We start from the raw sequence: 14,422 nt of genomic DNA on the forward strand, positions 1-14,422 counted from the left end.
ACTTCTGTTCTAGGACTTTTGTATTTCCATATAAAGTTTAGAATCAGGTTGTCAATTTCTACCACCACCACCCCACACCCTTAAAGTAATTCACTAAGATTTTGATTATCATTGTGTTGAATCTGTAGATTAATTGATGTCTTCACAATATTGAGCATTTCAACCCATGAACATAATACATCTCTCCATTTATTTAGGATTTATAATTTTTTTCTCAGCAGTGTTTGTGTTTTTCGGTGTTTGGGTCTTCCTAGGCATCTTTTCTCTGACACTATTGCAAATGGTATTTTAAAAATTTCAGTTTCTCTGCTAGTTCACTACTGCTATAGGGGAATATAGTTTTTTTAAATATATTCATCTTGTATGCTGCAACCTTGTTAAACCTGTTTGTTCTGGAAGATTTTTTATATTTATATTAACATTTTACTAAGCTACATAACTTTATTCTTTTTTATTTTTTAAATTTAAAAAAATAGAGATTAGGGTCTCGCTATGTTGACCAGTCTTGAACTCCTGTCCTCAAGCAATCCTCCCATCTTGGCCTCCCAAAGTGTTGGGAGTACAGGCGTGAGCCACTGCACCCGGCCACAATTTTATTCTTAAATGAAAATAGATCTTTGATATCATCACTAGATTCATATTTGTTTTTTGTTTGTTTTCTTGAGATACAGTTTTGCTCTTGTTGCCCAGGCTGGAGTGCAGTGGTTTGATCTTGGCTCACTGCAACTTCCACCTCCCAGGTTCAAGTGATTCTCCTGCCTCAGCCTCCCGAGTAGCTGGGATTACAGGCACCCGCCTCCACACCCAGCTAATTTTTGTATTTTTAGTGGAGACAGGGTTTCACCATGTTGGCCAGGCTGGTCTTGAATTCCTGACCTCAGGTGATCCACCCACCTCAGCCTCCCAAAGTGCTGGGATTACAGGCATGAGCCATCACGCCCACCTACCAAATTAATATTCAAATATATGTAGCCATTACAGAGTGATAACTAAGGACACTTTGAGGTTTAGGCATAGCTGTGGTAAAAATAGCTCTCTCCAACTTTGCATCTAAGTCATAAAATAATTACATTGATGCTTTTAAACCTGCCATGTATAATTTTTCAGTGTATTAGCCATTTAATAACTCTGAGACAGCTAACATTTAAATAAATCCCTCCCTGTTTGGGAATGATATTTGAACGAATAATATTGTGAACATATTTGCCAGTTTATACTATATTAAGATTCTAAATAATACAGCTATTTAATATATCTTGATAATTAGTATTTGAAATAAGTATATTTCTCTGAGTAGCCTTTTGGAAAAAGTGCACAGAATATAGTTTCCAGTCGTATGCTACTTTTCTAACTTGCACTTATCTAAACATCTCATCAGGAGAGAGTTCAATAGTACCCGAACCAAAAGTCCAGTGAATCTGACTTCTCCAGTCCCCAATTTGGTTTGCATGTCTGCTTACAACCATCATTTCTCTGCAGATTTTCCACTTAAGTCTATCAAAAATCAATGCTCTGAAAGTTCTCAAAAACGTGCAGCAGTTTTTTGGAGTCTCTGATGACAGCATTCTGTAAATCTGCTTCTTCCAGTGTGAGTGTCTCATCTAACAATCTGAGGACAGGAAGAGCTGTTGCCAGGGAAAGGGGAAGACTTCTTTTGAGATCCTTGGTATTTTTCAGTGAAGTCTTTGATATGGCTTACCCTTCCTACTTGGTGACCCTGTCCTGAAAAGGGCTGGAAGACAAGCTTCGTAGACGTACATATTTCATTTTCTTGTCTTCAACTTTAACACCACCTCTTCTTTATCAAAAGTTCCCTGTAATTCTGAAGGTAATTCCCCCTTTTTGATGGAGTTCAAAAACTGCTGACTTGCACCATTTGAATAACTTCTGAAATCATTGTTGACAGTGAATCCATTTTTCCGTAATTTTATGTTTACGTCTACCTGTTTCTTCTGTTCAGTGGGAGACAAGCATTTGGAACCAACCTTCTGAGTTTCCTCAAAAAGGCTATCAACAAACTATTCCCAAGATATTGATTGTCAGGTCCTGTTTCACAAACCCAGTCTTTTATACTTTGGAGATTATCTACGTCTTTCATCCTCTTTTGCCTTACTCCGAGCACAGCCTCCAAGCCTAGGCCTCACTCAACTCAGGGGCCACCAGCAATGTTTGGCTGGAGCCCTTCAGACCTGGAGTGCCTCGCCCGAGACCACCTCCGGTACCCCGGCTGTGCTGCTGATATCCCGCCGGCCTCTCTGTCTCCACCAGGCGCCAAGCATTCACCCACGCCTGCTGCCTGCAGACCTGAGGAGAGCGCATGGGCTTTTTTTTTTTTTATTAGACGAGTTTCACTCTGTATCCCAGGCTAGATTGCAGTGGCATGAGCTTAGCTCACTGCAACCTCCACCTCTCGGGGTCAAGCAATTCTTGTGCCTCAGCCTCTGGAGTAACTGGGACTACACGCATGCGCCACCATGCCCAGCTAAATTGTTTTGTATTTTTAGTAGAGCCAGGGTCTCGCTATGTTGCCCAGGCTGGTCTAGAACTCCTGGGCTCAAGCGATCCACCCACCTCGGCCTCCCAAAGTGGTGGGATTATAGACGTGAGCCACCGCGCCCAGCCTCTGGCAGCTTTTTAGTAGATTCTATCAGATTTTTTACTAGGACAATTCTGTTGTCTGCACATAAAAGTTTTTACTTCTTCCTTTCCAATCTCTATGCGTTTTGTATTTTTCTTTTCTTGTTACATTAACTAGAACCTGCAGTGTACTGTTAAATAGAAGTTGAGAGACCAGACATTCTTGTCTTTTTTCTGGTCTTGGGAGTAAATCATTGAATCTTTTACCATTTAGTAACTATCTTTTTAATCTTTTTTTGGTAACACCTATTGGGTGGGAAATAGTATTCGTTGTTTTTTATTTTTATTTCCCTGGTGGCTAAAGATTTCTATTATTTTTTTTCTGGGCTTAGCTCACCTGAAAACTAAAGATGTTGATCATCTTTTCATCAGTTTGTTGACTATGTGTCTGTCTTCTTTGGGAGAATGTCTATTTAGATCCTTTGCCATTTTTAAATTGAGTTCTTTTTATTATTGAGTTTCAAGAGCCCTATAAATTTTAGGTACAAATACCATATCAAATAAATGGCTTACAAGTATTTTTTCATTCTTTGTGTTGTCCTTTCACTTTCTTGATGGCATCCTTTCGAGTGTAAAAGTTTTAAATTTATTTTTTTCTTAATGCTTTTGGTGTCAAATCTAAGAAACCATTGCCTAACCCAAGGTCATGAAGTCTTTTATATTTTTTCTAGGATTTTTATAGTTTCAGCTCTTACAGTTAGTTCTGTGATCCATTTTGAACTAATATTTGTGTATGCTGTGAACAGTGTATCCAGCTTCATTCTTTTGCATGTAACACCCAGTTACCCTAGCATATTTGTTGAAAAGACTATTTCTCCCATTGAATTGTCTTGGTACTCTTGTCAAAAATCAGTTGACCATAAATGTAAAGGCTTATTTATTTATTTGTTTTGAGACTGGGTCCTGCTCTGTTACCCAGGCTGGAGTGCAGTGGTGTGATCTTGGCTCACTGCAGCCTTGACCTCCCAGGCTCAAGTGATCCTCCTCGTTGAGCTTCCCAAGTAGCTGGGACTACAGGTATACAGCACCACACCTGGCTAATTTTTGTATTTCTTGTAGAGACAGGGTTTCATCTTGTTGCACAGACTGGTCTTGAACTCCTGGGCTCAAGCAATCCTCCTGCCTCTGCCTCCCAAAGTGCTGGGATTACAGATGTGAGCCACTGTGCCCAGCATTAAGATTTATTTCTAGACTCTCAGTTCACCTCCATTGTACATGTCTAACCTGTTTGTAACCACACTGTCCTGATTACTGTAGCTTTAGAGTAAGTTTTGAAATTGGGAAGCATGAGCCCTTCTATGATCCTTTTTGCAATGCATGGGTTAAGGTTACTTTTGGAGGGAGTAGAAGGGATGTGAATATTTTAATTTTTTTTTTTCAGGACAATTGGTTGAAAACAGTCTTTTCTCTATTGGATTATTTGCACCTTTTTTGAAAATCATATTGATGACATATGTTTAAGTCTATTTCTGGGATCTATTCAGTTCAACTAATCTTTATGTCTGTCCTTTTGCTAATACTACACTTTTTTTTTTGAGACCGTCTCACTCTGTCACCCAGACTGGAGTGCAGTGGTACCATCTCAGCTCACTGCAGCTTCTACCTCCCAGGTTCAAGCAATTCTTGTGCCTCAGCCTCCCGAGTAGCTGGGACTATTGTGCCTGAGCCTCCCAAGTAGCTGAGACTATAGGCGTGTGCCACCACACCTGGCTAACTTTTGTGTTTGTAGTAGAGACAGGGTTTCACCATGTTGGCCAGGTTGGTTTCAAACTCTTGGCCTCGAGTGATCCACCCACCTCAGCCTCCAAAAGTGCTGGGATTACAGGCACAAGCCACCACATCTGGCCTGCTAATAATACACTTTTTTGATTATGGTAGCTCTCTGGTACATCTTGAAAGCAAGTGGTGCGAGAGTTCCAACATTGACGTTAATTTTCAGAATCATTTGGGATGGTCCATATTCTTTGTTTTTTCACATATTTTTTTTTTTTTTTTTTGAGATGGAATCTCACTCTGTCACCCAGGCTGGAATGCAGTGGCGCAATCTTGGCTCACTGCAAGCTCCGCCTCCTGGGTTCACGCCATTCTCCTGCCTCAGCCTCCTGAGTAGCTGGGACTATAGGCGCTTGCCACCAAGCCCGGCTAATTTTTTGTATTTTTTTTTTTGTATTTTTAATGGAGATGGGGTTTCACCATGTTAGCCAGGATGGTCTCGATCTCCTGACCTCATGATCCGCCTGCCTCAGCCTCCCAGAGTGCTGGATTACAGGCGTGAGCCACCACACCCAGCCTTTTCACATACATTTTAGAGTGAACTTACTGGTTTCCATAAAAAGCCTGCTGGGATTTTTTTTTTTTTTTAACTGAGATTCAGTTTAATCTAAAGATGAATTAGAGAATTGGCATCTTAATACTGGCTGTTCTGAACCATAGACACGATATATCTCTGCCATGGTCTGAATGTTTGCATACCCCCAAAATTTATACGGTTGAAATCCTAATCTCCAGTCCAATGATATTGGCAGGTGAGGCCTTTGGGAGATGATTAGGCTCATGAGGGCAGAGTACTAATGAATTAGATTGGTGCCTTTATAAAAGAGATTCCAGAGAGCTTGCTCATCTCTTCTGCCTTGGGAGGACACAGCAAGAAGTCACCATCTGTGAACCAAGAAGTGGGACCTTATCAGACACCAAATCTGCCAACACTTCAATCTTGGACTTCCCATTCTCCAGAACTGTGAGCAATAAATTTCTGTTGTTTATAAGCCATCTAGTCTATGGTATTTTGTTCTACCAGCCCAAACGGACTAAGACAATCTCCCCGTTAATTTAGGTCTTATCTCTTTCAACAGTGTTTTGTGGTTTCCTGTATTGCACCATTTCATTGATGCTATTATAAATGCTAGTTTTAAATTTTCAATTTTTCAGTGCTAGTGTATAAAATTATTTATATTTGTATATAATTTATATTTGACCTTGAATCCTGCAAACTTTGTATAGTTATCTATTCCTGTAACTTTTTGGAATATTCTACATAAACAAACCTTATGCTCTGTATTAAGGCAGTTTTGCTTTCTCTCTGATATCTGTCCCTTTTATTTCTTTATATTTTCTTAATATACTGGCTGGGGCCTCCAGTAGTGTTGAATGAGAGTGGTGAGAACACACATCCTTGTCTTATTCCCAACCTTAGGCAGAAAGCGTTCAGTCTTCTACCATTAAATATGATGTTAGCTCTGGGTTCCTTTGAAGACAGCTTTATTAGGTTGACGAAGTTCCGTTCCACTGCCTGTTCACTGAGAGATTTTATTTTATGGTTTTTTTTTTTAGCATTTATTTATGCATTTTAATTTTTTCTTTTCTTTTTTTTTTTTTTTTTGAAACAGGGTCTCACTCTGTTGCCCAGGCTGGAGTCCAGTGATGCAATCATAACTCACTGCAGCTTCTAACTTTGGGCTCAAGTGATCTTCCCACCTCAGCCTCCCAAGTAGCTGGGACTACAGTAGTTCACTGAGAGATTTTATTATGAAAACCTTTTATCGTAGAACCATTTCTTAAGATCTCAGAGACCTTTAGTTTGATGTTTGATAGAGTCTTATGAATAGATATAATATGTAGAAGTTTAAATAAGATGCCTCTTCATTAACCAAAAGAGCATCTCAGCATCCCTTCTGGGCATTGCTGCCCTGCATTCTCACAGACAGTGGTCCAAGATAGAGAAGGACCTAAGAGATTTTAGCCATGGCTTTTGTCTAATGACACAAATCCAGTAAAATTAATGGAGATAAATGGGAAAAGGTTTTTACTGAGAAAAAAAAAAAAAAGTTAGCAAAAGCAAGGCCAACTTTGTCCAAACAAAATGGAAAGTAGTAGTACAAAATGTAAAGAGACCTTTGAACCCCCAAACTGCAGATAGAAAACAGATGAAATAGGCCTATAAAGCTACTCAGTTGAAAATGTTTAGTTTTTATGGGAAAGCAAGTATGATTCAGAGTACAGAACTTCAGAAGACTCACTCCTGTGGAGCTGCACTGGTGCTTGAGAAACAGATAACATGTTCCTGCCTGAATTTAAGAATTGCTGTGGGTCAGGGGCTGCTGTGGAATCCCATTTCTCCTCACCCATGCCTTTTTAATAGGAATGTCTATTTTAACTATCCCATTCCTGTCCCAAACTCTGTATTTGTTTTGTGGGGAACAGATAACTTGTCTCTTTAGCTTACAAATGTTCAAATTTAGAGGAGCAGGAGTATATTCAAGAAACCAAACCCAAGGACTTTTTTATGATTTTTATTTATGTTTTTATTATTATTTTAAAATTTTTATTTTTATTTATTTTTTGAGACAGAGTCTCATTCTGGCACCCAGGCTAGAGTGCAGTGGCACAATGATCTTGGCTCACTGCAATCTCTGCCTCCCAGGCTCAAGTGATTCCTCTACCTCAGCCTTCTGAGTAGCTGGGACTATAGGCACATGCCACCATGCCCAGCTATTTGTTTGTTTTTGGTAGAGACAGGGTTTCACCATTTTTCCCAGGCTGGTCTCAAACTCCTGGGCTCAAGCTGTCCTCCTGCGTTGGCCTCCCAAAGTGCTGGGATTACAGGCATGAGACACTGTGCCCAGCCACTTTTCAGAACATTTTTTGAGACAGGGTCTCATTCCATCACCCAGGCTAAAGTTCAGTGATGCAATCATAGCTCACTGCATCCTTGAATTCCTGGGCTCAAGTGAACCTCCTGCCTCAGCCTACTGAGTAGCTGAGACTACAAGCACATGCCACCACACCCGGCATGTGTTTGTGGGGGGTGGAGGGGGTGTCTTTTTTGCTGTTCTTGCCAAGGTTGGAGTGCAGTGACACAATCATAGCTCACTGCAGCCTTGACCTCCTGGGCCCAGGTGATCCTCCTGCCTCAGCCTCTTGAGTAGCTGGGACCAGAGACATGTGCCACCATGCCTGACTAATTTTTGTATTTTTTGTAGAGACAGGGTCTCTCTATGTTGCCCAGGCTGGTCTTGAACTCCTGGACTCAAGGGAATCCTCCCACCTCAGCCTCCCAGAGTGCTGGGATTATAAATGTGAGCCACTGCTCGGCCATCTTTTCTGGATTGCACCTTATTTGGATGACCAGATCCTGGACATAAAACCAGAGTCTACTACTAAGGGCATGAGACTTTGGTGTGGCCTTAGGAAGTGGTGAGAGTTTCTTGTATGTGGGAAGTATAAATATTAATAATTTGTAGCCAAATGCAGACTTCGATGGTTTTAAAACACAGCCCTAAAATTCTTTGATACTTTTACCTCCCCCTTGTATCTGCACCGACCTTTGACTGCGTTTCCCAAAGGAATACAACATAAGTGATTCCATGAGATTTCCAAAGCGAGGCCACGAAGGGCCATGTGGTTCCCTTATCCTGGAACATTCCGTCTTGAGATACTTGCTCCTCTCAGAGTGCTTCCACTTGGGAACTAGCAGCTGTGCTGTAACAGGGAGGGGTTACATGTAGATGCTGCCATCAACAGCCACCAGCTGCTGTCTGTCTTTTAGCCATTTCAAGGAAAACATTAGATACAAGAGTGATGATAGAATCCAGATGATTCCAGCCCCCCAGCCTTTGGATTCAGCATCAGCTGTGTAAGACTTCCCAGCTGAGGCCCTGGACATTGTGAGGGAGAGGTAAGCCATTCATTCCTACTGTATCCTGTCCAAATTCCTGCCCCATGATCTGTTAATAGAGTGGTAGTGGTTCTGTACCAGCAGTTCTCAACCTTGTTTATCTTGAGACTCTCTTATACTCCAAAAATTGAGCACCCCAGAAAGCTTTTGCCAATGGGCATTCTATCTGTGAATATTTAACATTTTAGAAATTAAGGCAGGCTGGGCATGGTGGCTCTTGCCTGTAATCCCAGCACTTTGGGAGGCTGAGGCCGGCGGCTCAACTGAAGTCAGGAGTTCGAGACCAGCCTGGCCAATGTGGCGAAACCCCATCTCTACTAAAAATACAAAAAAACTAGCCAGCATGGTGGTGTGTGCCTGTAATCCTAGCTACTCAGGAGTCTGAGGCAAGAGAACTGATTGAACCCAGGGGGCAGAGGTTGAAGTGAGCCGAGATCATGCCACTGTGCTCCAGCCTCTAGCCTGGGTGACAGTGCGGGACTCCATCTCAAAAAAAAAAAAAAAAAAAGGGAATTGAGGCAAATTTAAAAAATATTTTAGTAATATACATAACATGCTTTTTAAAAATAATTTTTCCACAATAGCAACAAAATAATGTGGAAAGAGTGGCATATTGCATGCTTTTGCAAATCTCTTCAATGTCTTAAGAGCTTAGTAGATGACAGCTGAATTCTCATACTTGTTTCTACATTTTTTGCCATTAGTTGCTTTGATTAGAAAGTTTGGCTTTGCTGAGATACATAGTTGGAAAAGAGAGAAGCATTTTCAGGTAATTTTGGATTTTCTTTGATATTACACCAAAACCCAATAAATGGTAGTTTCTGAAAGATTAGTTGCAATATGGAATATGAAATCCTGTCAAGGAATTGTTTCTTTTCTGTTACATTAAAATCCATTTCTTTGTCTTGCACTGTTTTTTTCTTTTCTTTTTTTTTTTGAGACAGTCTCAGTCGCCCAGGCTGGAGTGCAGTGGCGCGACCTCGGCTCACTGCAAGCTCCGCCTCCTGGGTTCACACCATTCACCTGCCTCAGCCTCCCACATAGCTAGGACTACAGGTGCCCACCACTGCGCCCGGCTTATATTTTCTATTTTTAGTAGAGATGGGGTTTCACCGTGTTAGCCAAGATGGTCTCGATCTCCTGACTTTGTGATCCACTGGCCTCAGCCTCCTAAAGTGCTGGGATTACAGGCATGAGCCACCACGCCCGGCCGTTTTTTTTTTTTAGGTGGAATTTTGCTCTTGTTGCCCAGGCTGGGGTGCAATGGTGCGATCTCCACTCACTGCAACCTCCGCCTTCTGGGTTCAAGCGATTCTCCAGCCTCAGCCTCCCAAGTAGCTGGGATTACAGGCACCCACCACCACACCTGGCAAATTTTTGTATTTTTAGTAGAAACGGTTTCACCACGTTGGCCAGGCTGCTCTCGAATTCTTGACCTCAGTCAATCTACCTGCCTTGGCTTCCCAAAATGCTGGGATTACAGGCATGAGCCACTGCGTCCAGCCCATATCTTCCACTTTGATTGGCTATTTTATCAATGCATGATTTTATACCTTACTACGTGACCTAGAAAATAGGGCCGGCACAGTGGCTCATGCCTGTAATCTCAGCACTTCGGGAGGCCAAAGTAGGAGAATCCTTGAGTCCAAGAGTTCGAAAGCCTGGGCAACATGGTGAGACCCTCATTTCTAAAATGAAAGGAAATAGTCATTTACTTCATTATGCGGATCTTCCAAATGTTGACCCATTTTAAAGTACAGTGTCTGAAATAAACCTTCATGAACATGACCATAAGTTTTTATGCATTGAGACGTTTCCAAGGTGACAGATCTAAGCTCTCCAACTTTTGCTGTTCCCTCAAGGACATTTTTATTTATCCTGAGTGTGGGGCAGTGAGGCATTCAGTGACCGCGCAGTTCAGTGCCACTGCCTTAATTTCTTCTTTTTTTTTTTTTGAGACGGTGTTTGCCTCTTTTTAGCCACAGGCTGGAGTGCAATGGTGCGATCTCGGCTCACTGCAACCTCTGCCTCCCGGGTTCAAGCGATTCTCCTGCCTCAGCCTCCTGAGTAGCTGAGATTACAGGTGCACGCCACAACGCCCGGCTAATTTTGTATTTTTAGTAGAGACAGGGTTTCACCATGTTTACCAGGCTGGTCTGTAACTCCTTACCTCAGGTGATCCACCCACCTTGGCCTTCCAAAGTGCTGGGATTACAGGCATGAGCCACCATGCCCAGCCCACTGCCTTAATTTCTGCTGAGGCACCAGCACTTTTGCCCACTGTTATTGTGTCATCAGTATAAATGTGGATATGGTGAAGAGGTCAAGAATGTATTTGTGCTATTATAACCATAGTTTTTTTTCTTTTTTTTTTTTTTGAGACAGAGTCTCGCTCTGTCGCCCAGGCTGGAGTGCAGTGGCACGATCTCGGCTCACTGCAAGCTCCGCCTCCTGGGTTCACACCATTCTCCTGCCTCAGCCTCCTGAGTAGCTGGGACTACAGGCACCCGCCACCACGCCCAGCTAATTTTTTGTATTTTTAGTAGAGACGGGGTTTCACCATGTTAGCCAGGATGGTCTCATCTTCTGACCTCGTGATCCGCCCGCCTCGGCCTCCCAAAGTGCTGGGATTACAGGCATGAGCCACCGTGCCCAGCCCACTGCCTTAATTTCTGCTGAGGCACCAGCACTTTTGCCCACTGTTACATTGTGTCATCAGTATAAATGTGGATATGGTGAAGAGGTCAAGAATGTATTTGTGCTATTATAACCATAGTTTTTTTTGTTTTGTTTTGTTTTTTGAGATGGAGTCTCACTGTCGCCCAGGCTGGAGCGCAGTGGCGCGATGTTGGCTCACTGCAGGCTCCGCCCCCCGGGGTTCACGCCATTCTCCTGCCTCAGCCTCCTGAGTGGCTGGGGCTACAGGCGCCCGCCACCTAGCTCGGCTAATTTTTTGTATTTTTAGTAGAGACGGGGTTTCACTGTGTTAGCCAGGATGGTCTCAATCTCCTGACGTCATGATCCGCCCGCCTCGGCCTCCCAAAGTGCTGGGATTACAGGCGTGAGCCACTGTGCCTGGCCGAAACTTTCTAATAGTCATAACTGTCACAAGGTCTGATGACCTCACAGTTATTTTGCCCTTAACAGATGCCATAAAATGCCCGAAAAGCTTTCCCTGGGTCAACTCGCTTCATTACAACTCCCTGAGGGAGTACCATTGTTACTGTCTTATGTGATCTGTGTACCATGAAATACCCACCACCATCACTGATGTATTCCAGCGCACCTTGTTTCACTTGAGTCTGTCCAGTCTTCAGAGTTAACAGAGGAGCCCTAGTTACTGATTCCAGACTTTGGCCTCATCCAAAATTAACAGCAGCCAATTTGCATTCTTCTGGGTTATATGTTGTTGGCCAGATATTCAGAATTATTGTGTGCCTCTGGGCAGAGAACTCACAGTTCAAAATACCTTTTTTTTTTCCTTTGGTACAGGGTCTTGCTCTGTCACCCAGGCTGGAGTGCAGTAGTATGATCATAGCTTACTGCAGCCTCCACCTCCTGGGTTCAAGTGATCCTCCCACCTCAGCCTCCCAGGAGCTGGGACTACAGGCACAAATCACCATGCCCAAATATATATATACTTTTCAATTTCCTATTTCTTTTCTCTCTCTTGTTTTGGAAGTTACTCAGCAAGCTGCATCTGTCTAATTGGATATGTATGTCATGTCCTGTTAGAATCAAGTATTTCAGAGTATAAGCATGATAGTAATAAAGCTCGCAATATTGTCATTAAGCCACTTACTTTAGAGATCCCGTGATGAACCCAAAATCTCCCTTATTGCTGACCCTGGAGACCTATTAAGTCTAGGTGAAATAATACCAAGATTTAGACTGATCTTTTTTTTTCCTAATCTCTGCCTCTGAGTAACCATTCTTCAAATTCAGAACCACACTCAGGGTAAAATATAAGTAAGGGCTATTTTTTTTTTTTTTGCCACTGTTTTGGCATCTGTAGACAATACAGTTTATTTAATTTCAGGTTTTCACAGTTATATACAGTCATACCTTGGAGATTTGTGGGTTCGCTTCCACAGACCATCATAGTAAAGCGAGTCATACAAATTTTTTGGTTTCCTAGTGCATATAAAAGTTGTGTTGGCTGGATGAGTGGGTCTCACCTGTAATCCCAGTGCTTTTGAGAAGCTGAGGTAGGAGGATCACTTGAGTCTAGGAGTTTGAGACCAGCCTGGGCAACTATAGCAAGACCCCATCTCTACAAAATAAAAAATGTTTTAAATCAGTCAGGTGTGGAGTAGCTGCTAGCTATTCAGGAGGCCAAGGCAGGTAGATTGCTTGAACCCAGGAGTTCAAGGCTGCAGTAAGCTATGATTGTGCGACTGCATTCCAGCCTGGGCGACTCAAAAAAAAAAAAAGCAAAAATGCTGAGCGTGGTGGTTCATGCCTATAATCCCAGCACTTTGGGAGGCCGAGGCAGGTGGTGGATCACCTGAGGTCAGGAGTTCAAGACCAGCCTGTCCAACATGGTGAAACCCCATTCTCTACTAAAAATACAAAAATTAGCCAGGTGTGGTGGAGCACACCTACAATCCCAGCTACTCGGGAGGCTGAGGCAGGAGAATCACTTGAACCCAGGAGGTGGAGGCTGCAGTGAGTCGAGATTGTGCCACTGCACTCCAGCCTCGGCAACAGAGCAAGACTCCATCTTAAAAAAAAAGTTTATAGTCTATTAAGCGTGCAGTAGCATTATGTCTAAAAAACAAAGGACGCACCTGAATTGTAAAATACTTTGCTTAAAAATGCTGACAGAGAAAGTGAGTATGTGTTATTGGAAAAATGGTGCTAGTAGACTTCATCAGTGGAGGATTGCCACAAACCTTCAATTTGTAATAAAAATAAAACCCCACACATTATCTGCAAAGCACAATAAAATGAAGTATGTTATATGTTGATTTTCAGGAATTAGAAGAAAATGAGAGTATTGTTGTCATGAGAAGTGAGGATTGTTTTGCCAAGCTACTAAAAAAAAACCTTTCATTCTTTTGTCAATGCAAGAATGGTAATATTTGACAAGAAAAACCCAACTTGTCAAATACTACGATTCTTGCAGTTGACAAATTAAAAGTTGAAAGCATATGTGAGGCTGGGCACGGTGGCTCACACCTGTAATCCCAACACTTTGGGAGTGGATCCAAGGCGGGTGGATCACCTGAGGTCAGGAGTTCGAGGCCAACCTGACCAATGTGGCAAAACCCCATCTCTACTAAAAATACAAAAATTAGGCATGGTGGCAGGCGCCTACAATCCCAGCTACTGGGGAGGCGCCTATAATCTCAGCTACTGGGGAGGCTGAGACATGAGAATAGCTTGAACCCGGGAGGCGGAGGTTGCAGTGAGCTGAGATTGCGCCATTGCACTCCAGCCTGGGCAACAGAGGGTGACGCCATCTCAGAAAAAAAAAAAAAAAAAGTATAAGCATTTAACAAGGCTATAGGTTTTGATTTTGAGCCCTGAAAACCCCCAGGTTTAGTCTCACTGGGAATTTGTATTCAAACATGTCTCTGCTCTGGATCCATAGGTGGCACAATTTTGCCAGTTTTTGATATATAAATGGTGACAGTATCCTTTATTTTCTTTTAATGAAAATCCTAAAGTAGTCTTTTAAAAAAATAACTGAAAATCTGGCCAATAATAATACAGGACTCACAAATGTAAACTTTTCGTATGGAAGAAATACTACCCATTGAAATTGGACAGCCTGTTTTCAATTTGGGGTCACTGAGTTTCTGGGCCTTTGACTCCCTGGAACTTCCTTCTTCTCTATCCGCCCTCCCTCTCCAGAAAAAAATAATAATAATTTAAAAATGGAATCAGTGTAATCAGTGAAGTAGCTGTATTCCAGTGAACAAGCAGCCTGCCCTTGCATCCGCATGCATGCAACCTTGGCGTTTTCTCTAGAAAAAAAAAAGAGGTTCTACCTCGTGTGTGAATACAGGTGGAGGCCAAGACCGGCGTTAACAAAGGCTGTGTGTTTGCCATGGAGCTCAGGAGGGCTAACGGGCATTTTACTTCTGCCTCAGTCCATCACACTTT

At 42.5% G+C, this 14,422-nt stretch overlaps 1 protein-coding gene and 1 pseudogene across 15 annotated transcripts in view; one reads left to right on the forward strand and one right to left on the reverse strand.

The window, feature by feature from the left end:
- Positions 1-14,422, forward strand: part of ZNF559 (zinc finger protein 559) — a 56,820-nt gene that overhangs the window by 32,701 nt on the left and 9,697 nt on the right. For 13 of the 15 annotated variants that reach the window (XR_009209183.1, XR_009209181.1, XR_009209179.1 and 10 more), the window contains one exon: positions 1,588-5,694. The exons of 1 other annotated variant lie outside the window; for it this stretch is intronic. Coding sequence is in view for 1 of the 14 variants with exons in the window: in XM_058426077.1 (XP_058282060.1) it covers positions 5,163-5,186 (24 nt within the window). In the remaining 13 variants the exon portion in view is untranslated. Of the gene's footprint in view, positions 1-1,587; positions 5,695-14,422 lie in introns of those variants that run through there. One more of the 15 variants, XM_058426077.1, reaches the window with a different exon arrangement.
- Positions 1,505-2,098, reverse strand: LOC116478408 (UBX domain-containing protein 2A-like; annotated as a pseudogene).

Source organism: Hylobates moloch, unplaced genomic scaffold, assembly GCF_009828535.3.
Source record: "Hylobates moloch isolate HMO894 unplaced genomic scaffold, HMol_V3 SCAFFOLD_12, whole genome shotgun sequence".
NCBI lineage: Eukaryota > Metazoa > Chordata > Mammalia > Primates > Hylobatidae > Hylobates > Hylobates moloch.